General features: G+C 40.1%; 1 protein-coding gene across 1 annotated transcript in view; it reads right to left on the bottom strand.

Annotated features, from left to right (window-relative positions):
* Window positions 1-24,920, bottom strand: part of Lrrk (Leucine-rich repeat kinase) — a 1,005,461-nt gene that overhangs the window by 297,122 nt on the left and 683,419 nt on the right. Inside the window, exons 13-14 of the mRNA XM_070091737.1 lie at window positions 16,604-16,733; window positions 1,086-1,334 (exon numbers count right to left, since the gene is read on the bottom strand). Of these exons, the coding sequence (XP_069947838.1) occupies window positions 1,086-1,334; window positions 16,604-16,733 (379 nt within the window). The remainder of the gene's footprint in view (window positions 1-1,085; window positions 1,335-16,603; window positions 16,734-24,920) is intronic.

Genomic DNA, 24,920 nt, shown 5'->3' on the forward strand with positions numbered 1-24,920 from the left:
TGAGACCTCAAATGGCAAAATGGCAGCAGGTGCCATATTTGAAGGAATGAAAATTGTGTGTATTAGTACATCCTGCCTCCACTGGAGGCAGTGGAGATGTCATGTCTGAGGGCAATGTGTGGTGTGAATATAATGCAGAGAATTAGTAGTTTGGAAGTTAGGAGGAGGTGCGGGATTACCAAAACTGTTGTCCAGAGGGCTGAGGAAGGGTTGTTGAGGTGGTTCGGACATGTAGAGAGAATGGAGCGAAACAGAATGACTTCAAGAGTGTATCAGTCTGTAGTGGAAGGAAGGCGGGGTAGGGGTCGGCCTAGGAAGGGTTGGAGGGAGGGGGTAAAGGAGGTTTTGTGTGCGAGGGGCTTGGACTTCCAGCAGGCATGCGTGAGCGTGTTTGATAGGAGTGAATGGAGACAAATGGTTTTTAATACTTGACGTGCTGTTGGAGTGTGAGCAAAGTAACATTTATGAAGGGATTCAGGGAAACCGGCAGGCCGGACTTGAGTTCTGGAGATGGGAAGTACAGTGCCTGCACTCTGAAGGAGGGGTGTTAATGTTGCAGTTTAAAAACTGTAGTGTAAAGCACCCTTCTGGCAAGACAGTGATGGAGTGAATGATGGTGAAAGTTTTTCTTTTTCGGGCCACCCTGCCTTGGTGGGAATCGGCCGGTGTGATAATAAAAAAAAAAATAAAATAGTACATCCTGCACAGTTTGGTTCATGGTGTACTAGTACACTGTGCAGATAAATGGTTAAAAAAATATGCTGGTTAGATGCAGTGAAGAGGAAATTTTCAGAGAATGCACATAAAAAATTATAAAATTCTTGAATATTAAACCAACACCAACTCTTTAATTTAGTATTAGCCTACTATACATCATGCATACTTCATTCTTTTGGTAAAAAATATCTTTATTAACAGATCTGAAATTAAATGGCTCGTGATAACAATAAACAGAAATGAATAAAAGATCAAGTACAGTATACTAAAATCTTTCTAGACTGTATAAATCTTTTCATGCCAGTGTGATGTAACAGATGCCAGAGAGGATTAATACCCCATATACACTAACCGGTTCTATGACTTACCTATTATAGCTAAGATTGAGACGGTTAAGGGAGAGCGCCAGGCAAGCCAGACCACTAGGAACGGATGTAAAGGCATTGTGGGATAAGTTAAGAGACTGCAGATTAGACAGAGTTTCTTCTTCTGTTTCCCTCACTCCAACTAAGGACTCCTGGATCTCTACTGAATTGGACCACAAGCTGTGATGCTTCAGCTCTCGGCGACGGCAGCAGGTGATGACATTTCCATGTTTTCCTAAAGACAGCACACCTCTGGTGGATGAAGAAAAAGTGAAATGTGTTTTGAAATATTAATCAAATAAGGAATTATGCAACTAAATTCTTCATCCATATGGAGGGTAAGAAATGAAAACTCAGTGCCATCAAGAGCCAGGACTAAGAACAGAAGAAGAAGAAAAAAAAAAAAGGGCAAATATCAAGGATGATAAAATGAAGAAGTGTGACAGGACTGAAAAATAATTGACTTAAGGGAGAAAATATGTCATTCTATTGAGTAAATTCATACTGCAGAAGCAGTTGATAATATCTGTAAATTTGTTACCAGAATCTCAGAGGTGTGGATAACAACAACAGCTTGGTTTAGATACATGGGAAGGAGAAAGTTTATCACTTACATAAATAAGCTTACATAGGTAGAGGAAGCAAAATTTTTTTATACAGTACTTAATCTTTTCTTCTTCTTTCAATGTACCAGCCATATCCCACTGAAGTGGGGTGGCCCAAAAGGAAAAATAAAAATTTCCCCTTTTAAATTTAGGAATATATACAGGAGAAGGGGTTACTGGCCCCTTGCTCCCAGCATTTTAGTCGCTTCTTATGACATGCATGGCTTACGGAGGAAGAATTCTGTTTCACTTCCCCATGGAGGTAAGAGGAAATGAACAAGAACTAGAAAGAAAATAGAAGAAAACTCAGAGGGGTATGTATATATATGCTTGTACATGTATGTATAGTGTGAGCTAAGTGTACGTAGAAGCAGCAAGATGTACCTGAAATCTTGCATGTTTATGAGACAGAAAAAAGACACCAGCAATCCTACCATCATGTAAAACAATTACAGGCTTTCGTTTTACACTCACCTGGCAGGATGGTAGTACCTCCTGGGCGGTTGCTGGCTACCAACCTACTACCTAGCACAGTACTTAACCCTTTCAGGGTCGACAGACCCTCTCCGAGACTTGTTCTCAGGGTCAGCCAAATTTAAAAAAAAAAATATATATTTTTTTTCTTATGAAAAGTTAAGAGAATCTTTTCCCGATCATAATGACACCAAAAGTATGAAATTTGATGGAAAACTTACGGAATTATGCTCTCGTGAAGTTAGCGGTCTCGACGATGTTTACGCATCGGCGATTTTGCCCACTTTGACCCCTATTTTCGGCCAATTCCAGTGTACTTGTCGACAAAAATCACAACTATTTCACTAGAACTCAATTTTCTCTATCGAATGAGTACAAGAAACCACCCATTTACCAATTTCAACTATCCAATACAGTGGTCAGAAATTAGGAATTTTGCCAATTTCACACAAATTTCAAAAGATGCCAATTTCCAAAAAGGGTCCAGAATAAACAAGAAAGACATTCCTGGCACTAAAATAACATTCCCTCTGTTCATTAGTCATGTCCCCATGTCCCTCTTACATTCTTTTGCTTTCCACTTCGAATTTTTATTCTCACAAAAAAATAAAAGATTTACTGTTATGCAGACTACTGCATTGGTGTAGAAATGGTATAAATATTATCAGCGCATTTGTGAAAGAATATTAGACTCACCAGTTGACGTGTATTGGACGCATAGCATGATTTGTTTTCTTTTGAACTTTGGTAAAAATCGAACATTTCTGCTACTTTGAGCACAATTTCAAGGTAGTTTTCTTTGTAAAACCAGTCAAAATCATCTCAATTTCTATAATATGTCTTCCATTCTATAAAATGAGACCAGGAAAACTAGAATACAACAATAAATACCATACGAAAATACAGTGCCAAGTCGCTGTTTTAATCCAAAAACACGGTCAAAGTTGTTTTTTTTCTCATTATGCACTGTGTGCTGCAGGATTTTTTTTATACCATGCACACTGACCACATAGACCTATTCTTTCATATGTAGGCCTACCAGCTTTCTCTCACTAGATTTCAGGGCGCTAGAATTTAGGCGTGCTAGTACATCAAAAACCCTGGTGTGTAAGCCGTATTAGTACGGCCGAAACCCCGAAAGGGTTAATATCTATATTATATCTGTTTTATCATTTGTGAAAAAGAACAATCGAAAAAACAAGAGGATTAGAAGGGATGTGTAGATGACACAGAACTATGTTTAAACAGTTCATGTAGATTTGTATACTAATACAAATACAATACACGTACTATGTTCAACTTTCACTGAAACGTGTGCTGATTTGTTAGCTAAAGGTTTGGTAGTCCAAGAGATTGGGTAAATACTGGAGGATTAATTGATAATGGATTTCTTTTTATTTAGATTATATATCAGTATCATATCAAAACAAAAAAAAAAGAACAAGGAAAGGTAGATTTGGAAAATTATTAAAAGTAAGAAAATAGAGAAAAAATTAAAGAAAACTATGACAAATACGGCCTCTCCTCACTTAGTGACATACTCATTTACTAATGCCTTGGACTTACAACAGGCTCTCCGACCATTATGCATGCCTAAATTATATACAGGTCTCCCTCAACATTCGCGAGGGTTAGGGGATCAAGAGCCTCGCGAATCTTGAAAAATCGCGAATGTTTGGTGCCCCAATATATTGTAGGGAAATATAATACAATACTGCTTCCTTAACTTGAACCATGAACAATCATAAAATACATGAAAACGTCATAAATTGTACTAAATACATACATGTTATGGTTTAATAGCATGTATATTAAATACCACTGCCTCCACCACTGCCTCCACCAATGCCTCCACCAATGTCTCCACCACTTCCTCAACCACTGTGAGTCTCTACTACCCTCCCTCCGACCCCCGCAACTGGCAGCCAGCCCTCCCACCGCTCAGTGTGGTGAGTGTTTTGTTTGTTCATTATTTGCTATTAAACTACAGTATAAATAATGTAAACCCATTCATAACTGCATATTGGAATGGCTATTCGGACAGGTATTGGACGGTGACATCATGTGTTTACTCTTGAACACAGCAAAGAATCGAACATTTCTGCTACTGCTAATAATAACAATAGTAATAATAATAATAATAAGCTATGGCAGGAAAAGAGGGACTACAAATGTATAAATTCAAGGATTATGTGGAGTAAAATAAAGATTGGATGTGAAAAGTGGGTTATAGTAAGCGTGTATGCACCTGGAGAAGAGAGAAGTGTAGAGGAGAGAGAGAGATTCTGGGAAATGTTGAGTGAATGCGTGGGGAGTTTTGAATCAAGTGTGAGAGTAATGGTGATTGGGGATTTCAATGCTAAAGTGGGTAAAAATGTTATGGAGGGAGTAGTAGGTAATTTTGGGGTGCCAGGGGTAAATGTAAATGGGGAGCCTTTAATTGAGCTATGTGTAGAAAGAAATTTGGTAATAAGTAATACATATTTTATGAAAAAGAGGATAAATAAATATACAAGGTATGATGTAGCACGTAATGAAAGTAGTTTGTTAGATTATGTATTGGTGGATAAAAGGTTGATGGGTAGGCTCCAGGATGTACATGTTTATAGAGGGGCAACTGATATATCGGATCATTATTTAGTTGTAGCTACAGTTAGAGTAAGAGGTAGATGGGAAAAGAGGAAGGTGGCAACAACAAGTAAGAGGGAGGTGAAAGTGTATAAACTAAGGGAGGAGGAAGTTCGGGCGAGATATAAGCGACTATTGGCAGAAAGGTGGGCTAGTGCAAAGATGAGTAGTGGGGGGGTTGAAGAGGGTTGGAATAGTTTTAAAAATGCAGTATTAGAATGTGGGGCAGAAGTTTGTGGTTATAGGAGGGTGGGGGCAGGAGGAAAGAGGAGTGATTGGTGGAATGATGAAGTAAAGGGTGTGATAAAAGAGAAAAAGGTAGCTTACGAGAGGTTTTTACAAAGCAGAAGTGTTATAAGAAGAGCAGAGTATATGGAGAGTAAAAGAAAGGTGAAGAGAGTGGTGAGAGAGTGCAAAAGGAGAGCAGATGAAAGAGTGGGAGAGGCACTGTCAAGAAATTTTAATGAAAATAAGAAAAAATTTTGGAGTGAGTTAAACAAGTTAAGAAAGCCTAGGGAAAGTATGGATTTGTCAGTTAAAAACAGAGTAGGGGAATTAGTAGATGGGGAGAGGGAGGTATTAGGTAGATGGCGAGAATATTTTGAGGAACTTTTAAATGTTAAGGAAGAAAGGGAGGCGGTAATTTCATGCACTGGCCAGGGAGGTATACCATCTTTTAGGAGTGAAGAAGAGCAGACTGTAAGTGTGGTGGAGGTACGTGAGGCATTACGTAGAATGAAAGGGGGTAAAGCAGCTGGAACTGATGGGATCATGACAGAAATGTTAAAAGCAGGGGGGGATATAGTGTTGGAGTGGTTGGTACTTTTGTTTAATAAATGTATGAAAGAGGGGAAGGTACCTAGGGATTGGCGGAGAGCATGTATAGTCCCTTTATATAAAGGGAAAGGGGACAAAAGAGATTGTAAAAATTATAGAGGAATAAGTTTACTGAGTATACCAGGAAAAGTATACGGTAGGGTTATAATTGAAAGAATTAGAGGTAAGACAGAATGTAGGATTGCGGACGAACAAGGAGGTTTCAGAGTGGGTAGGGGATGTGTAGATCAAGTGTTTACATTGAAGCATATATGTGAACAGTATTTAGATAAAGGTAGGGAAGTTTTTATTGCATTTATGGATTTAGAAAAGGCATATGATAGAAAGGATAGAGGAGCAATGTGGCAGATGTTGCAAGTATATGGAATAGGTGGAAAGTTACTAAATGCTGTAAAGAGCTTTTATGAGGATAGTGAGGCTCAGGTTAGGGTGTGTAGAAGAGAGGGAGAATACTTCCCGGTAAAAGTAGGTCTTAGACAGGGATGTGTAATGTCACCATGGTTGTTTAATATATTTATAGATGGGGTTGTAAAAGAAGTAAATCCTAGGGTGTTCGGGAGAGGGGTGGGATTAAATTATGGGGAATCAAATTCAAAATGGGAATTGACACAGTTACTTTTTGCTGATGATACTGTGCTTATGGGAGATTCTAAAGAAAAATTGCAAAGGTTAGTGGATGAGTTTGAGAATGTGTGTAAAGGTAGAAAGTTGAAAGTGAACATAGAAAAGAGTAAGGTGATGAGGGTATCAAATGATTTAGATAAAGAAAAATTGGATATCAAATTGGGGAGGAGGAGTATGGAAGTGAATGTTTTCAGATACTTGGGAGTTGACGTGTCGGCGGATGGATTTAAGAAGGATGAGGTTAATCATAGAATTGATGAGGGAAAAAAGGTGAGTGGTGCGTTGAGGTATATGTGGAGTCAAAAAACGTTATCTATGGAGGCAAAGAAGGGAATGTATGAAAGTATAGTAGTACCAACACTCTTATATGGATGTGAAGCTTGGGTGGTAAATGCAGCAGCGAGGAGACGGTTGGAGGCAGTGGAGATGTCCTGTCTAAGGGCAATGTGTGGTGTAAATATTATGCAGAAAATTCGGAGTGTGGAAATTAGGAGAAGGTGTGGAGTTAATAAAAGCATTAGTCAGAGGGCAGAAGAGGGGTTGTTGAGGTGGTTTGGTCATTTAGAGAGAATGGATCAAAGTAGAATGACATGGAAAGCATATAAATCTATAGGGGAAGGAAAGAGGGGTAGGGGTCGTCCTCGAAAGGGTTGGAAAGAGGGGGTAAAGGAGGTTTTGTGGGTGAGGGGCTTGGACTTCCAGCAAGCGTGCACGAGCGTGTTAGATAGGAGTGAATGGAGACGAATGATACTTGGGACCTGACGATCTGTTGGAGTGTGAGCAGGGTAATATTTAGTGAAGGGATTCAGGGAAACCGGTTATTTTCATATAGTCGGACTTGAGTCCTGGAAATGGGAAGTACAATGCCTGCACTTTAAAGGAGGGGTTTGGGATATTGGCAGTTTGGAGGGATGTGTTGTGTATCTCTATACGTATATGTTTCTGGACTGTTGTATTCTGAGCACCTCTGCAAAAGCAGTGATATTGTGTGAGTGTGGTGAAAGTGTTGAATGATGATGAAAGTATTTTCTTTTTGGGGATTTTCTTTCTTTTTTTTTGGGTCACCCTGCCTCGGTGGGAGACGACCGACTTGTTGAAAAAAAAAACAAAACAAAAAAAAAAAAAAAAAAAAAATAATAGTAAATACAGTGGACCCCCGCTTAACGATCACCTCCCAATGCGACCAATTATGTAAGTGTATTTATGTAAGTGTGTTTGTACGTGTATGTTTGGGGGTCTGAAATGGACTAATCTACTTCACAATATTCCTTATGGGAACAAATTCAGTCAGTACTGGCACCTGAACATACTTCTGGAATGAAAAAATATCGTTAATCGGGGGTCCATTGTACATGTGTGTACTATAGAAATGAAGGAAATTGTACAAAAGTACGAGGGAGTGGTTGACACATCGTCAGTATGGCTCTGTTTATGCTGGAGTGAGCATTAGTCTCCGTGCTCTCCCAAACATTTCACAATGATTCATCGTGTTTGGTGCTTGTAGATTGAGTGCGACTGGAGTGGTAGAGGCAGTGGTTGAGGCAGTGGGTGAGGCAGCGGTTGAGGCAATGGTAGAGGCAGCGGTTTAGGCAGTGGTTGAGGCAATGGTAGAGGCAGCAGTTGAGGCAGTGGTATTTAATAACATATATGTTATAAATAATAATAGTACATATTATTAACAACATGTATGATTATTATTATTATTATTATTATTATTATTATTAACATGTATGTTATTAAATACCACTGCCTCAACCACTGCCTCAACCACTGCCTCACCCACTGCCTCACCCACTGCCTCACCCACTGCCTCACCCACTGCCTCAACCACTGCCTCAACCACTGCCTCAACCACTGCCTCAACCACTGCCTCAACCACTGCCTCAACCACTGCCTCAACCACTGCCTCAACCACTGCCTCAACCGCTGCCTCAACCGCTGCTTCAACCGCTGCCTCAACCGCTGCCTCAACCGCTGCCTCAACCACTGCCTCATCCACTACCTCAACCGCTGCCTCAACCGCTGCCTCAACCGTTTCCTCAACCACTGCCTCTACCACTCCAGTCGCACTCAATTTACAAGCACCAAACACAGTGAATTATTGTGAAATGTTTGGAAGAGCACGGAGACTAATGCTCACTCCAGCATAAACAAAGCCACACTGACGATGCGTCAACCACTCCCTCGTATTTTTGTACAATTTCCTTCTTCAATTTTATCGTATTTATTATTATTTGGTATTTATTATTATTTGGTGCGGGATTACCAAAACTGTTGTCCAGAGGGCTGAGGAAGGGTTGTTGAGGTGGTTCGGACATGTAGAGAGAATGGAGCGAAACAGAATGACTTCAAGAGTGTATCAGTCTGTAGTGGAAGGAAGGCGGGGTAGGGGTCGGCCTAGGAAGGGTTGGAGGGAGGGGGTAAAGGAGGTTTTGTGTGCGAGGGGCTTGGACTTCCAGCAGGCATGCGTGAGCGTGTTTGATAGGAGTGAATGGAGACAAATGGTTTTTAATACTTGACGTGCTGTTGGAGTGTGAGCAAAGTAACATTTATGAAGGGATTCAGGGAAACCGGCAGGCCGGACTTGAGTCCTGGAGATGGGAAGTACAGTGCCTGCACTCTGAAGGAGGGGTGTTAATGTTGCAGTTTAAAAACTGTAGTGTAAAGCACCCTTCTGGCAAGACAGTGATGGAGTGAATGATGGTGAAAGTTTTTCTTTTTCGGGCCACCCTGCCTTGGTGGGAATCGGCCGGTGTGATAATAAAAATAAATAAAATATTATTATTATTATTATTACTACTATTGTTATTATTAGCAGTAGCAGAAATGTTTGATTCTTTGCTGTGTTCAAGAGTAAACACATGATGTCATCGTCCAATACCTGTCCGAATGGCCATTTCAATATGCAGTTATGAATGGGTTTACATTATTTATACTGTAGTTTAATAGCAAATAATGAACAAACAAAACACTCACCACACTGGTGGGAGGGCTGGCTGCCAGTTGCGGGGGTTGGAGGGAGGGTAGTAGGGACTTGCAGGTGGCGGGAAACTTAAATATGATTTGGCGGTTGGGAATTTGGAGGCTGGGAATTTGGCAGTTGGGAATTCGCAAATGTGTGAAGCCTGCGAAAGTTGAAAATGCAAATATTGAGAGAGACCTGTATACTAGAGCTGATTTTCTCTATTCTGCTTATTACAATATACAGTACACTACAGTATAAACATTTAAAAATATACCAGAAATGTTATAAATGGTGCAAAGGTGACATTAAAACAATATCAAAGATAGCTGACACAAACCCACTACCGTTATAGCATGCTCCTCACTTAGCGATGAATTCATTTACCAACATGGTCTTAGGAACGGAACTCCGTCGTTAGGTGAGGAGAGGCTGTATTGAAAGTTCAAGGAAAAGGGATAAAACATTAAGGAAAAAAACAAGAGAGAGGACAAGAAACAACATACAAGACCACAAAACAAAGAAAGAGATACATGCAACTTCCATTAAACATGTGATGCCTGAATGCTATTAAAAAATTTTTATTCAAGTAGTTCCAATTAACCTCCATGGGGAAGTGGAACAGAATTCTTCCTCCGTAAGCCATGCGTGTTGTACGAGGCGACTAAAATGCCAGGAGCAAGGGTCTAGTAACCCCTTCCCCTGTATATATTACTAAATTTAAAAGGAGAAGCTTTTGTTTTTCCTTTTGGGCCACCCCGCCTCGGTGGGATACGGCCGGTGTGTTGAAAGAAAGAAGAAAGTTCCAATTAAAGACCTTCAATGATCTTTTATGGAAATATTGTCCACATGGAGGAAATACAGTGGAACCTTGACTTACGAGTGCCCCAACATATGAGTTTTTCGAGATACACGTACAAGCCGTCAGTTGAACTTTTGCTCTGAGTTACCAACTAAAATCTGAGTTATGAGCGATCTTCCCCCTCAGCCCACAACCCGCACACCTCGCTTGTGTTTATCTATGATTTCATGCTTTAATTCCATGGACATCATCCTCTTTCTTCTCAGCACTGTCCTTTGCACTTACTTTCTAAGGACCCATGGTTAGAAAAAAGAAATGTGGCAAAATAACTGCACAAAATGCAAGAAAAACACAAGAGAAATGCTTCCACGGTGAAGTAAACAGTGCACTGCACCAACTAGTGGCATTCTGAAGCTTCTCGTTATTATTACAATAATTATTACATTATTATTAAAATAATTATGAGTACAGTGGACCCCCGCATAACGATGGCATCGCATAGCGATTTTTCCGCATAACGATTACTTTTATCACAAAATTTTTGCCCCGCATACCGATTAAAAACCCGCATACCGATTTTCGTCCGAGACGCGTCCAATGTGCCCTCAGCCAGCCTCACATGTGCCGCTCCGTCCCATTGTTTACCAGCCAGCCTCCGCGGTAACATCCAAGCATACACTCGGAATATTTCGTATTATTACAGTATTTTCGGTGCTGTTTCTGGAAAATAAGTGACCATGGGCCCCAAGAAAGCTTCTAGTGCCAACCCTACACCTCAAAGGGTAAGAATTACTATAGAGATGAAGAAAGAGATAATTGATAAGTATGAAAGTGGAGTGCGTATAGCCGACCTAGTCAAGCTGTACAAGAAACCCCAATCAACCATCGCTACTATTGTGGGCACCAGAAAGACAATCAAGGAAGCTGTTCTTGCCAAAGGTTCAACTGTGTTTTCGAAACAAAGATCGCAATTGATGGAAGATGTTGAGAGACTCTTATTGGTGTGGATAAATGAAAAACAGATAGCAGGAGATAGCGTCTCTCAAGCGATCATATGTGAAAAGGCTAGGAAGTTGCATGACGATTTAATTAAAAAAATGCCTGCAACTAGTGATGATGTGAGTGAATTTAAGGCCAGCAAAGGTTGGTTTGAGAGATTTAAGAAGCGTAGTGGCATCCATAGTGTGATAAGGCATGGTGAGGCTGCCAGTTCGGACCACAAAGCGGCTGAAAAATATGTGCAGGAATTCAAGGAGTACATAGAAACTGAAGGACTGAAACCTGAACAAGTGTTTAATTGTGATGAAACAGGCCTGTTCTGGAAGAAAATGCCAAGCAGGACCTACATTACTCAGGAGGAAAAGGCACTCCCAGGACATAAGCCTATGAAAGACAGGCTTACTTTGTTGATGTGTGCCAATGCTACTGGTGATTGCAAAGTGAAGCCTTTATTAGTGTATCACTCTGAAACTCCCAGAGCGTTCAGGCAAAAGAATGTCCTCAAGGATAATTTGTGTGTGCTGTGGAGGGCAAACAGTAAGGCATGGGTCACTAGGGAATTTTTCTATAACTGGTTACACCATGCATTTGCCCCCAATGTGAAAAATTACCTAACTGAAAAGAAATTAGAACTTAAGTGCCTCCTGGTGTTAGACAATGCCCCTGGTCATCCTACAGACGTGTCAGAGCGACTTTATGGGGACATGAGCTTCATTAAGGTGAAGTTTTTGCCTCCTAATACCACTCCTCTCCTGCAGCCCATGGACCAGCAGGTTATTTCCAACTTCAAGAAACTGTACACAAAAGCTCTGTTTGAAAGGTGCTTTGTAATGACCTCAGAAACTCAACTGACTCTAAGAGAGTTTTGGAGAGATCACTTTAATATCCTCAATTGTGTAAACCTTATAGGTAAGGCTTGGGAGGAAGTGACAAAGAGGACCTTGAACTCTGCTTGGAAGAAACTGTGGCCAGAATGTGTAGACAAAAGGGATTTTGAAGGGTTTGAGGCTAACCCTGAGAATCCTGTGCCAGTTGAGGAATCCATTGTGGCATTGGGAAAGTCCTTGGGGTTGGAGGTTAGTGGGGAGGATGTGGAAGAGTTGGTGGAGGAGGACAATGAAGAACTAACCACTGATGAGCTGCTAGATCAACTTCAACAGCAAGAGGCCACACCTGAGGAAATTGCTTCGGAGGAGGGGAGAGAGAAATTGAAGAAGTTGCCTACTTCAAAGATTAAGGAAATCTGTGCAAAGTGGCTTGAAGTGCAAACCTTCATGGATGAAAATCACCCTCACACAGCTATTGCAAGCCGTGCTGGTGATTATTACACTGACAATGTTGTGAAACACTTTAGGCAAGTCATAAAGGAACGAGAGGTACAGGCCACTATGGACAGATATCTTGTGCGAAAGAAGTCCAGTGACTCTGAAGCTGGCCCTAGTGGCATTAAAAGAAGAAGGGAAGTAACCCCAGAAAAGGACTTACTACCTCAAGTCCTAATGGAAGGGGATTCCCCTTCTAAACACTAACACACTCTCTCCCCTCCTCCCATCCCATCAATCATCACCAGATCTTCAATAAAAGTAAGTGTCATTAAATTGTGCATGCCTTTTTCAGTTTGTGTGTATTAAAATTAACATTTCATGTGGTAAAAAAAAATTTTTTTCATACTTTTGGGCGTCTTGCACGGATTAATTTTATTTCCATTATTTCTTATGGGGAAAATTGATTCGCATAACGATTATTTCGCATAACGATGAGCCCTCTTGCACGGATTAAAATCGTTAACCGGGGGTCCACTGTATTATTATTATTATTATTAATTTAGGGAACTGAAGCACAGATCCAATTCCCTAGATCAAGAGCCTGAATCAGCATAGAATATAGTACGTACTTGTGATGAGATTTTAGTGAAATTTGAAAATCCTGCCAAAAATGGTGAAAAACTCTGAACTACAGTTCTGGGATTTTTTACGGTGAAAAAACTTTTTCTCTCAAAATGGAAAGTGCTCACACCAAGACACCAGCTGGTCTTACCTCACACCAAGACACTACTCGTCCTAATACTGATCTTTGTGAGAGAGACAGAGACAGAGAGAGAGATTGAAAAATGATCTAAAATGTTATTTTACTGCATATTATAACGATTTAAGGAAAAAAATGATTTTCAATGATTTTTCAACATTTACAAATATATTACAAATTTTTGAAAAATTTCAGAATTTTTATTTAAAATATGTATAGACAAAGTACTTCACAAAAATTGCATAATTTAGCTTACTTTTAGTATAAAATCTAGTTGCAGCCTCAGTGAACGTTTTTGGAGTGATTAGAAAGGAACACTGAAAAATTATGGAAAAAAATGTTTTCCCACACATACAGTGGATGATCAAGTGAACAACAATCATACAGTGAATGAACATAGCAAAAAATTTAAATACAGCAGTAATTCTGATTTAAAAGTGTGAAAATCTATGAATTTTAGCTAAAAAATGAGCTTTGTTGACTGAGGAAGAGGGAGTGTTGTTGACTGAGGAAGAGGGGGTGTTGACTGAGGAAGTGAGTGTGTTGTTGACTGAGGAAGAGGGTGTGTTACTGATGTTCCTTGATGCTGGTGAGGGGCTCTTGATCTTAGGAATTGGATCTGTGCTCCAGTTCCCTAAATTAATAACCATAATAATTATAATAATAATAATAATAACAATAATAATAATAATATAGGCCCACATCCCTTTATCCGAAAACCTTGGGGCCAGTATTGCTTCAAATTTCAGAATTTTTCGAAGTTCAGAATGATTCTCAATGTCGCCACGTGGTGGTGTGACCAGCACTGAGATGACGGATGCTCCACACACCACGAAAAACCTTTGGTTTTCGAAACTTTTCCAATTTCAGAAATTCGGATAAAGGGTTGTGGACCTGTAACAAGGAGCATCAGCACGCCGCCCCTAGTTGGCGCAATGCACTCTTTACCTCGCTGTGGAAGCATTTCTCTCATGTTTTGCTTGCATTTTGTGCAGTTATTCTGCCAAATTTCTTTCTTCTAACCAAAGGTCCTAAGAAAGTAAGTGCAAAGGACAGTGCTGAGAAGAAAAAGAGGATGATGTCTATGGAATTAAAGCATGAAATCATAGATAAACACTCAGTTTCAGAAGGGGGAGAATGAGAAGATATGGTCAGTGCGGGAGTGGGAGGAGCTGCCACCACTCGCCATATTATGGCCTATTTTATTCATTCTAGAATGTATATCATGCTTCTATGTTACTTATATTGTTTATTATTTCATATTAGATCAACTGTGACAGATAAATAAACCGTATATTGAAGTATTTTGTCCTGCCTCCCGAGAGCAGGAATTCTGCTGGAACGGTTTAGTAGCATTTCAATTAATTTAAATGAGGAAAACTGATTTGATATACGAGCAAACTGAGTTATGAGCTAGGTCACGGAATGGATTAAACTCTTAAGTCGAAGTTCCACTGTATTTTGTCAAATACTGCCCCATCTCAAACTAGAGAGACTTAAATCGTTTCACAGGTAATATATTTGCTTAATACAGTGGACCCCCGGTTAACGATATTTTTTCACTCCAGAAGTATGTTCAGGTGCCAGTACTGACCGAATTTGTTCCCATAAGGAATATTGTGAAGTAGATTAGTCCATTTCAGACCCCCAAACATACACGTATAAACGCACTTACATAAATACAATTACATAATTGGTCGCATTCGGAGGTGATCGTTATGCGGGGGGGTCCACTGTATTAACCCATAAACGGTCCAAACGTATATATACGTTTTTTCAACATTTGAAAGTAAGTAAAAAAAAGTAGATCTTCTTTTTGTTTTTTTACATTTGAAAATGTGTAAAAAAACTTTGACCTACTTTTTTTTTTGTTATATTTGAAAATATGTAAAAAAATACATAGATCTACTTTTGTAGCACTACACATGTGAACGTAGATCTGCTTGGACCGTTTACGGGTTAATAGCAAGAATTTGCTAAATATAGCTATCTAAATGGGTGATGAATGTTGCAACAAGGAGAAGGCTGGAGGCAGTGGAGATGTCATATCTGAGGGCAATGTGCGGTGTGAATATAATGCAGATAATCCATAGCCTGGAGAATAGAAGGAGGTGCAGGGTTTTTAAGAATGTTATCTAGAGGCCAGAAGAAGGGTTGTTGAGATGGTTAGGACAATGAGAGAGGATGAAACAAAACAATGACTTGGAGGGCATATAAATCAGTGGTGGAAGGAAGGTGGGGTAGGGGTTGTCCTAGGAAAGGTTGGAGGGAGAAGGTAAAGGAGGTTTAGTGTGGAAGGGGCTTGGACTTCCAGCAAGTGTGTGTGAACGTGTTTGATAGGAGTGGAGACAAATGGTTTTTATGACTTGATCTGCTGTTAGTGTGTGAGCAAAGTAACATTTATAAAGAGATTCAGGGAAACTGGTTAGCCAGACTCGAGTCCTGAACATGGGAAGTACAGTACCTGCACTCTGAAGGAGAGGTGTTATGTTGCAATTTTTTAGCTGGAGTGTAGGCATGCCTTGGTGGAAAATGGCTGATGTGTTAATCCCTCTCCATCTTCTCTACATTCCCAAACCACCTCAACAACTCAGCCCTCTGGATTATACCCTTGGCCATTCCACATTGCCTAATAATTTCTACGCTCTAAATTCTCTGCTTGATGTTCACACCACAGACTGCTCTCAAAAATGTTTTTTTTACTGCCTCTAGCTTCCTTTTCACTGTAGCATTCAAAACCCATGCCTCACACCCATATAAAAGTATTGGTACCACTATATTCTAGTGCATTCCTTTTTTTTTTTTCCTCCATAGATAAAATTTCTTTCCAGAGATACCTCAACACCATCCTCCTTTTGCCACTCACCTCTTCTATAGTTCATCTCATCTTTCACTAACCCATCTGTTGAGATGTCCACTCCCACATTCCCTCCCTCCACTCTGATATTCATTCTATCATCATACAGATTTTGTATTAAGCTCATCACCTTGTTCTTCTCTGTGTTCCTTTTGATTTCCTTCTCTTACATATCCTCTCAAATTCATCCAGCAACCTTTGTAATTTGCCTTCAGAAAATTCCTGAACAAACTACAGTATGTGATCAGCAAAGAGCACCCAGGATAACTCCCACTTTGCATCAGATCCAACATCCCTCAATCCCACACCCCTTCCCAAAACCAGCATTTACTTTTTTCACAACTCCATCTATATATATTTTAAACAACCATGGTGGCATAACACATCACTGTCTAAGTCCTACTTTCACTTGAAAATAATCTCCCTTTCCCCTGCATACCCTAAAAGCTCTTAAATGCTTTTATTAACCTAGTTCCTATTCCATACATTTGCAACATCTGCCATATTTGTGTAGTGCATATTTATTTGGAGCATTTTTTATATTTTCTTTAAAACACCGGCCATCTCCTGCCATAGTAGTATGACCCCAATAAAAGGGAAACACATTCACTGTTATTCATTCAATCACTTTCCTGCCAGAATTATGCTGCCACCTCAGCTCAGAAAATCATATGGTCATAATATACATCTATCTCTTCTCTTCCATACCTTGGGTCCGGGGTCTTACGGCGAGCTGGAGACTCATCTGTTGAATCATCCAAGAGACTAAGATGAAGATCACTGGTGGATGATAAGCTGTCTTCATCACTTATCTCACTCAGGGCATCTGAACCCATCCCTGAAATGTTTCTGACAATTTAATCTTTCAAGCTCAGTTTTACATTCTCCCTAAATTTTGACGGTTTACCCCCCTAGTGAAAACCTTGATCGTTCAAGATTTTACTTCTTCAATCATCTAAATTAGTCTTCAATTTACACAAAAACAGACTATAAAGATATTTGTAAAAGTTACAAACTTATAAAAACAAACAAAATTGGTAACCAAACATATTTGAAAATTAACATGTAAGTATAATAATCAAGTCTCCACATACTCTTAAAAGTCAATTGGTTGGAATAAATTTTTTGTATTTTTTTTTAATCAAAGCTTTGACCTCTTAAAATATTTAGACTGCAAATACAAGATGCCTAAATATTGCAATATATTTAGAAAATATACAACCACAACCTGTTTTCTAAAATGTGCCATTTGAGTTATGCACAGTATTTATATTTGTTTACTATTTTCTTTAATTTCCATTAGTTTTTATGCTGTAATTGCAGATATGGACTCATTGGTATCTATGTAAATAATATGGTTAGACAATGGCAACTGCAGTGGACCCTCGGTTATCAGCCGTTTCACTTATCAGCCAACTCGGTTGTTGGCCGTTTTTTCGGCTTCTGGTTATCGGCTGTTATTTCGCTTATCAGCTGTATTGGAGGTGTCCATCGCCAGCTGCTCGCACGTTCCTGAGTCAGTGTGGCTGTGTCTCTGGGTGAGTGAGGAAGCTTCTGCAAATTCATCCAAACATTTTGCTATAATCCATTGTTTCTGGCAGTTACTGATTAAGTGTAACTGCAAAATAAGTATCCATGGCCCCAAAGAAAGTTCCTAGTAAAGTTCCTTTGGTAAAGAAAGTTAGAAACATGATAGAATTCAAGGCAGGCAGGCATAGAGGCAAGGAGTGTAGCAGGCATGCAGGGAGTGTGCAGGAAGGCAGGGAGTGTAGCAGGCATGCAGGGCATGTAGCAGGCATGCAGGGCATGTAGCAGGCATGCAGGGCATGTAGCAGGCATGCAGGGCATGTAGCAGGCATGCATGGAGTGTATTAGGAAGGCAGGAAGTGTAGCAATGTTTACATGCAACGTTTTTTTTTTTCCAACAAACCGGCCGTATCCCACCGATGCAGGGTGGCCCCCCCCCCCCAAAAAAAAAGTTTCTCTTTTTAAATTTAATAATCTATATAGGAGAAGGGATTACTAGCCCCTTGCTCCCGGCATTTTAGTCACCTCTTACAACACGCATGGCTTACAGAGGAAAAATTGTGTTCCACTTCCCCATGGAGATAAGAGGAAATAAACAAGAATAAGAACTAGAAAGAAAATAGAAGAAAACCCAGAGGTGTGTGTATATATATGCTTTATAAAACTGGGTTGCTTAAATGTGCGTGGATGTAGTGCGGATGACAAGAAACAGATGATTGCTGATGTTATGAATGAAAAGAAGTTGGATGTCCTGGCCCTAAGCGAAACAAAGCTGAAGGGGGTAGGAGAGTTTCAGTGGGGGGAAATAAATGGGATTAAATCTGGAGTATCTGAGAGAGTTAGAGCAAAGGAAGGGGTAGCAGTAATGTTAAATGATCAGTTATGGAAGGAGAAAAGAGAATATGAATGTGTAAATTCAAGAATTATGTGGATTAAAGTAAAGGTTGGATGCGAGAAGTGGGTCATAATAAGCGTGTATGCACCTGGAGAAGAGAGGAATGCAGAGGAGAGAGAGAGATTTTGGGAGATGTTAAGTGAATGTATAGGAGCCTTTGAACCAAGTGAGAGAGTAATTGTGGTAGGGGACTTGAATGCTAAAGTAGGAGAAACTTTTAGAGAGGGTGTGGTAGGTAAGTTTGGGGTGCCAGGTGTAAATGATAATGGGAGCCCTTTGATTGAACTTTGTATAGAAAGGGGTTTAGTTATAGGTAATACATATTTTAAGAAAAAGAGGATAAATAAGTATACACGATATGATGTAGGGCGAAATGACAGTAGTTTGTTGGATTATGTATTGGTAGATAAAAGACTGTTGAGTAGACTTCAGGATGTACATGTTTATAGAGGGGCCACAGATATATCAGATCACTTTCTAGTTGTAGCTACACTGAGAGTAAAAGGTAGATGGGATACAAGGAGAATAGAAGCATCAGGGAAGAGAGAGGTAAAGGTTTATAAACTAAAAGAGGAGGCAGTTAGGGTAAGATATAAACAGCTATTGGAGGATAGATGGGCTAATGAGAGCATAGGCAATGGGGTCGAAGAGGTATGGGGTAGGTTTAAAAATGTAGTGTTAGAGTGTTCAGCAGAAGTTTGTGGTTACAGGAAAGTGGGTGCAGGAGGGAAGAGGAGCGATTGGTGGAATGATGATGTAAAGAGAGTAGTAAGGGAGAAAAAGTTAGCATATGAGAAGTTTTTACAAAGTAGAAGTGATGCAAGGAGGGAAGAGTATATGGAGAAAAAGAGAGAAGTTAAGAGAGTGGTGAAGCAATGTAAAAAGAGAGCAAATGAGAGAGTGGGTGAGATGTTATCAACAAATTTTGTTGAAAATAAGAAAAAGTTTTGGAGTGAGATTAACAAGTTAAGAAAGCCTAGAGAACAAATGGATTTGTCAGTTAAAAATAGGAGAGGAGAGTTATTAAATGGAGAGTTAGAGGTATTGGGAAGATGGAAGGAATATTTTGAGGAATTGTTAAATGTTGATGAAGATAGGGAAGCTGTGATTTCGTGTATAGGGCAAGGAGGAATAACATCTTGTAGGAGTGAGGAAGAGTCAGTTGTGAGTGTGGGGGAAGTTCGTGAGGCAGTAGGTAAAATGAAAGGGGGTAAGGCAGCCGGGATTGATGGGATAAAGATAGAAATGTTAAAAGCAGGTGGGGATATAGTTTTGGAGTGGTTGGTGCAATTATTTAATAAATGTATGGAAGAGGGTAAGGTACCTAGGGATTGGCAGAGAGCATGCATAGTTCCTTTGTATAAAGGCAAAGGGGATAAAAGAGAGTGCAAAAATTATAGGGGGATAAGTCTGTTGAGTGTACCTGGTAAAGTGTATGGTAGAGTTATAATTGAAAGAATTAAGAGTAAGACGGAGAATAGGATAGCAGATGAACAAGGAGGCTTTAGGAAAGGTAGGGGGTGTGTGGACCAGGTGTTTACAGTGAAACATATAAGTGAACAGTATTTAGATAAGGCTAAAGAGGTCTTTGTGGCATTTATGGATTTGGAAAAGGCGTATGACAGGGTGGATAGGGGGGCAATGTGGCAGATGTTGCAAGTGTATGGTGTAGGAGGTAGGTTACTGAAAGCAGTGAAGAGTTTTTACGAGGATAGTGAGGCTCAAGTTAGAGTATGTAGGAAAGAGGGGAATTTTTTCCCAGTAAAAGTAGGCCTTAGACAAGGATGTGTGATGTCACCGTGGTTGTTTAATATATTTATAGATGGGGTTGTAAGAGAAGTAAATGCGAGGGTCTTGGCAAGAGGCGTGGAGTTAAAAGATAAAGAATCACACACAAAGTGGGAGTTGTCACAGCTGCTCTTTGCTGATGACACTGTGCTCTTGGGAGATTCTGAAGAGAAGTTGCAGAGATTGGTGGATGAATTTGGTAGGGTGTGCAAAAGAAGAAAATTAAAGGTGAATACAGGAAAGAGTAAGGTTATGAGGATAACAAAAAGATTAGGTGATGAAAGATTGAATATCAGATTGGAGGGAGAGAGTATGGAGGAGGTGAACGTATTCAGATATTTGGGAGTGGACGTGTCAGCGGATGGGTCTATGAAAGATGAGGTGAATCATAGAATTGATGAGGGAAAAAGAGTGAGTGGTGCACTTAGGAGTCTGTGGAGACAAAGAACTTTGTCCTTGGAGGCAAAGAGGGGAATGTATGAGAGTATAGTTTTACCAACGCTCTTATATGGGTGTGAAGCGTGGGTGATGAATGTTGCAGCGAGGAGAAGGCTGGAGGCAGTGGAGATGTCATGTCTGAGGGCAATGTGTGGTGTGAATATAATGCAGAGAATTCGTAGTTTGGAAGTTAGGAGGAGGTGCGGGATTACCAAAACTGTTGTCCAGAGGGCTGAGGAAGGGTTGTTGAGGTGGTTCGGACATGTAGAGAGAATGGAGCGAAACAGAATGACTTCAAGAGTGTATCAGTCTGTAGTGGAAGGAAGGCGGGGTAGGGGTCGGCCTAGGAAGGGTTGGAGGGAGGGGGTAAAGGAGGTTTTGTGTGCGAGGGGCTTGGACTTCCAGCAGGCATGCGTGAGCGTGTTTGATAGGAGTGAATGGAGACAAATGGTTTTTAATACTTGACGTGCTGTTGGAGTGTGAGCAAAGTAACATTTATGAAGGGATTCAGGGAAACCGGCAGGCCGGACTTGAGTCCTGGAGATGGGAAGTACAGTGCCTGCACTCTGAAGGAGGGGTGTTAATGTTGCAGTTTAAAAACTGTAGTGTAAAGCACCCTTCTGGCAAGACAGTGATGGAGTGAATGATGGTGAAAGTTTTTCTTTTTCGGGCCACCCTGCCTTGGTGGGAATCGGCCGGTGTGATAATAAAAAAAAATGTATGGTTGTTTAATATATTTATGGATGGGGTTGTAAAAGATGTAAATGCTAGGGTGTTTGGGAGAGGGGTGGGATTAAATTATGGGGAATCAAATTTAAAATGGGAATTGACACAGTTACTTTTTGCTGATGATACTGTGCTTATGGGAGATTCTAAAGAAAAATTGCAAAGGTTAGTGGATGAGTTTGAGAATGTGTGTAAAGGTAGAAAGTTGAAAGTGAACATAGAAAAGAGTAAGGTGATGAGGGTATCAAATGACTTAGATAAAGAAAAATTGGATATCAAATTGGGGAGGAGGAGTATGGAAGAAGTGAATGTTTTCAGATACTTGGGAGTTGACGTGTCGGCAGATGGATTTATGAAGGATGAGGTTAATCATAGAATTGATGAGGGAAAAAAGGTGAGTGGTGCGTTGAGGTATATGTGGAGTCAAAAAACGTTATCTATGGAGGCAAAGAAGGAAATGTATGAAAGTATAGTAGTACCAACACTCTTATATGGATGTGAAGCTTGGGTGGTAAATGCAGCAGCAAGAAGACGGTTGGAGGCAGTGGAGATGTCCTGTCTAAGGGCAATGTGTGGTGTAAATATTATGCAGAAAATTCGGAGTGTGGAAATTAGGAGAAGGTGTGGAGTTAATAAAAGCATTAGTCAGAGGGCAGAAGAGGGGTTGTTGAGGTGGTTTGGTCATTTAGAGAGAATGGATCAAAGTAGAATGACATGGAAAGCATATAAATCTATAGGGGAAGGAAGGAGGGGTAGGGGTCGTCCTCGAAAGGGTTGGAAAGAGGGGGTAAAGGAGGTTTTGTGGGCTAGGGGCTTGGACTTCCAGCAAGCGTGCATGAGCGTGTTAGATAGGAGTGAATGGAGGCAAATGATACTTGGGACCTGACGATCTGTTGGAGTGTGAGCAGGGTAATATTTAGTGAAGGGATTCAGGGAAACCGGTTATGTTCATATAGTCGGACTTGAGTCCTGGAAATGGGAAGTACAATGCCTGCACTTTAAAGGAGGGGTTTAGGATATTGGCAGTTTGGAGGGATATGTTGTGTATCTTTATACGTATATGCTTCTAAGCTGTTGTATTCTGAGCACCTCTGCAAAATCAGTGATAATGTGTGAGTGTGGTGAAAGTGTTGAATGATGATGAAAGTATTTTCTTTTTGGGGATTTTCTTTCTTTTTTTGGTCACCCTGCCTCGGTGGGAGACGGCCGACTTGTTGAAAAAAAAAAAAACATGTATGTGGAGTGTGACCTAAGTGTAAGTCGAAGTAGCAAGACGTACCTGAAATCTTGCGTGGTCATGAGACAGAAAAAAGGACACCAGCAATCCTACCATCATGTAAAACAATTACAGGCTTTCGTTTTACGCTCGCTTAGCAGAACGGTAGTACCTCACTGGGCAGTTTCTGTCTACCAACCTACTACCTAGGATATGCAATGTATGTTTAATAATAATCACTCATGGGCACATTAAATGTCTTATTTTAGGTTAACATAGACATTTTCATTAATCCATATATGATATTTTCTTCAAAGTTATATAAGAAACACGTTACACAGCATATAGCATATATACATGCAATGTTTATATGCTATAGAGTGGAGAGTCGGGTGGAGAGTAAACATTACGTTTTCTCTCATGCAACATTAGAGAAAACTGAATCTGGTGTCTCGCCCAGTAACTGCCCATCATATGCATTTGTTTACAATTCTCAGTATGAATTATTCATTACTTCTCCCTTTGTTTATGATGGCATCTAAAGGTAGTTGTTAGAAACAATTAAATTCAGTGAACATGGTAATAATATGGCTGTGTAGTGTAGCCCAAGTGGGGCTACATACGTGTACTGTACCTACATCTACTGCTGCCTACACTGACTTCCTACAAATAAATACTACTCACCTCTCGCTCTACATTAAGACTACAAATATTTTAAGGTACATAATGAATGTACTCTGTTTTCTGTATGTAAAACTATAGTTAATCTTTAAAAAATGTATTGTTTGTTAATATTTTTTGGATGTCTGAAATGGATTAATTGGATTTACATTAATTCTTAGGGGAAATATTATTTCGGTTTTAGGCCGACCTTCTGGAATGGATTACAGCCGATAACTGAGGGTCCACTACAATATTAATAAAAGCTGATAAAAATACACACACATGTGAAGCATGCATAACTTTATTATTTATGTTGAGAATAACATTTATTCCTTAACAGTGTTAATGTAAATTTACAAAGAGGACATTTATATGCCCCATGTAAATTTCTGTGCAATTTTCAGGCCTTTAAATCTGCTGCACTCCAACATTTTATGCCTCAGCTTAAATAAGTATGTTTAATGGGATGTCCAGTTAAAACAGCCAAAAAAGCAGACCAAATCCACTATACTGAAGAGCTGTCTAGTCCGGTCATATGCTCAATAAAACTGATAAACTCAGTTTTGTCTAGGCCCTGTCCATTTTCACTGGGGTGGGAGAGACAAGCCTGTGTCTCCAACTGGAAATTATGTTGCTGGAGACAAGATAATTGTTTACAAGAAGTGCAGATAGGGTAGGAAGAGCAAGGAAGAGTGAGCAAGCAGGCAGGCAGTGTCAAGTTGAGTTGAGTCAAGTCAATTCAAGTTAGCTAGCTCAGCCAGCCAGCTTGTTACATAATTGATGACTTAATATTTACATTCTTCATGTCACAAATTCTACCATGTCTGGTACACAAACACAGTCTGTCTTTATTTCCTATGTCTGGTGTACGTATGGTCAGGGGGGGCAGGGGGTGCCCCGGGTGACACCATTTAGGCAGTGACACCATATAACCTCCAAAGAAGGTGACACTAATGCACAAATCAGTGCTGCACCAACATAAGAGAAGAATCCTTTGTTGATTTTGATTATTTGATAGATTGATTTTGATGTGATAGATGATTTTGCATAATTGAAGGCATGGAAATGTAATATTAAATTCACTGAGATGTTACCTGTACTCAATCATATCGAAACTAGTGTTTCTCTGATACTGCAATGCTTTTCTTTATTTTTTCAAATTTTTTATTTTTTAGTTTTGGCATTGTTGACGATGAATAAATGTAGGATCTGTTGGCTGTACTCAAAGTGGTATTTGAGTTTGTTTCCTCAATATTAATTTTATCATTAATAAAGTTGAGAAGTATTCTCCTGTTCAGTTTATGGCCCTTAAACATTCTCATAGCTAAACATCTGTCGCTGGTCATGCAGTAGTGGGGGGTGACACCAAAGATTCCGCCCCGGGTGACACCAACTCTAGCGACGCCTCTGCGAATGGTATACCTGCCTTCCTTTAACCTCCTCACTTCCACCCATCCCTCCCCCCTATACACTTCCAAAACACCCACCACCACCACACCCGTTAACATAGGCAAGCATATTTCCAGAGATAGAGAGATAGAGATAGAGAGACAGAGACAGATCTGTCATTTCAGCAGAGCCTTCAACATAGGAGGGATGTGGGTGGCCTTACTGTTATGTACAAGGCCAATATTGTCAAAGTACCACACTTGGATCCACTTCGAGGACAGCGTGAAACAAGCTTTTATGCCACAAGACGGGCAGAAAGCAGCAACTTCACTCTGGCTTTACCCTTCTCCAGAACATCACTCCATCTGAGATCATATATACCC

The sequence above is a fragment of the Cherax quadricarinatus genome, chromosome 37 (assembly GCF_038502225.1).
Source record: "Cherax quadricarinatus isolate ZL_2023a chromosome 37, ASM3850222v1, whole genome shotgun sequence".
NCBI lineage: Eukaryota > Metazoa > Arthropoda > Malacostraca > Decapoda > Parastacidae > Cherax > Cherax quadricarinatus.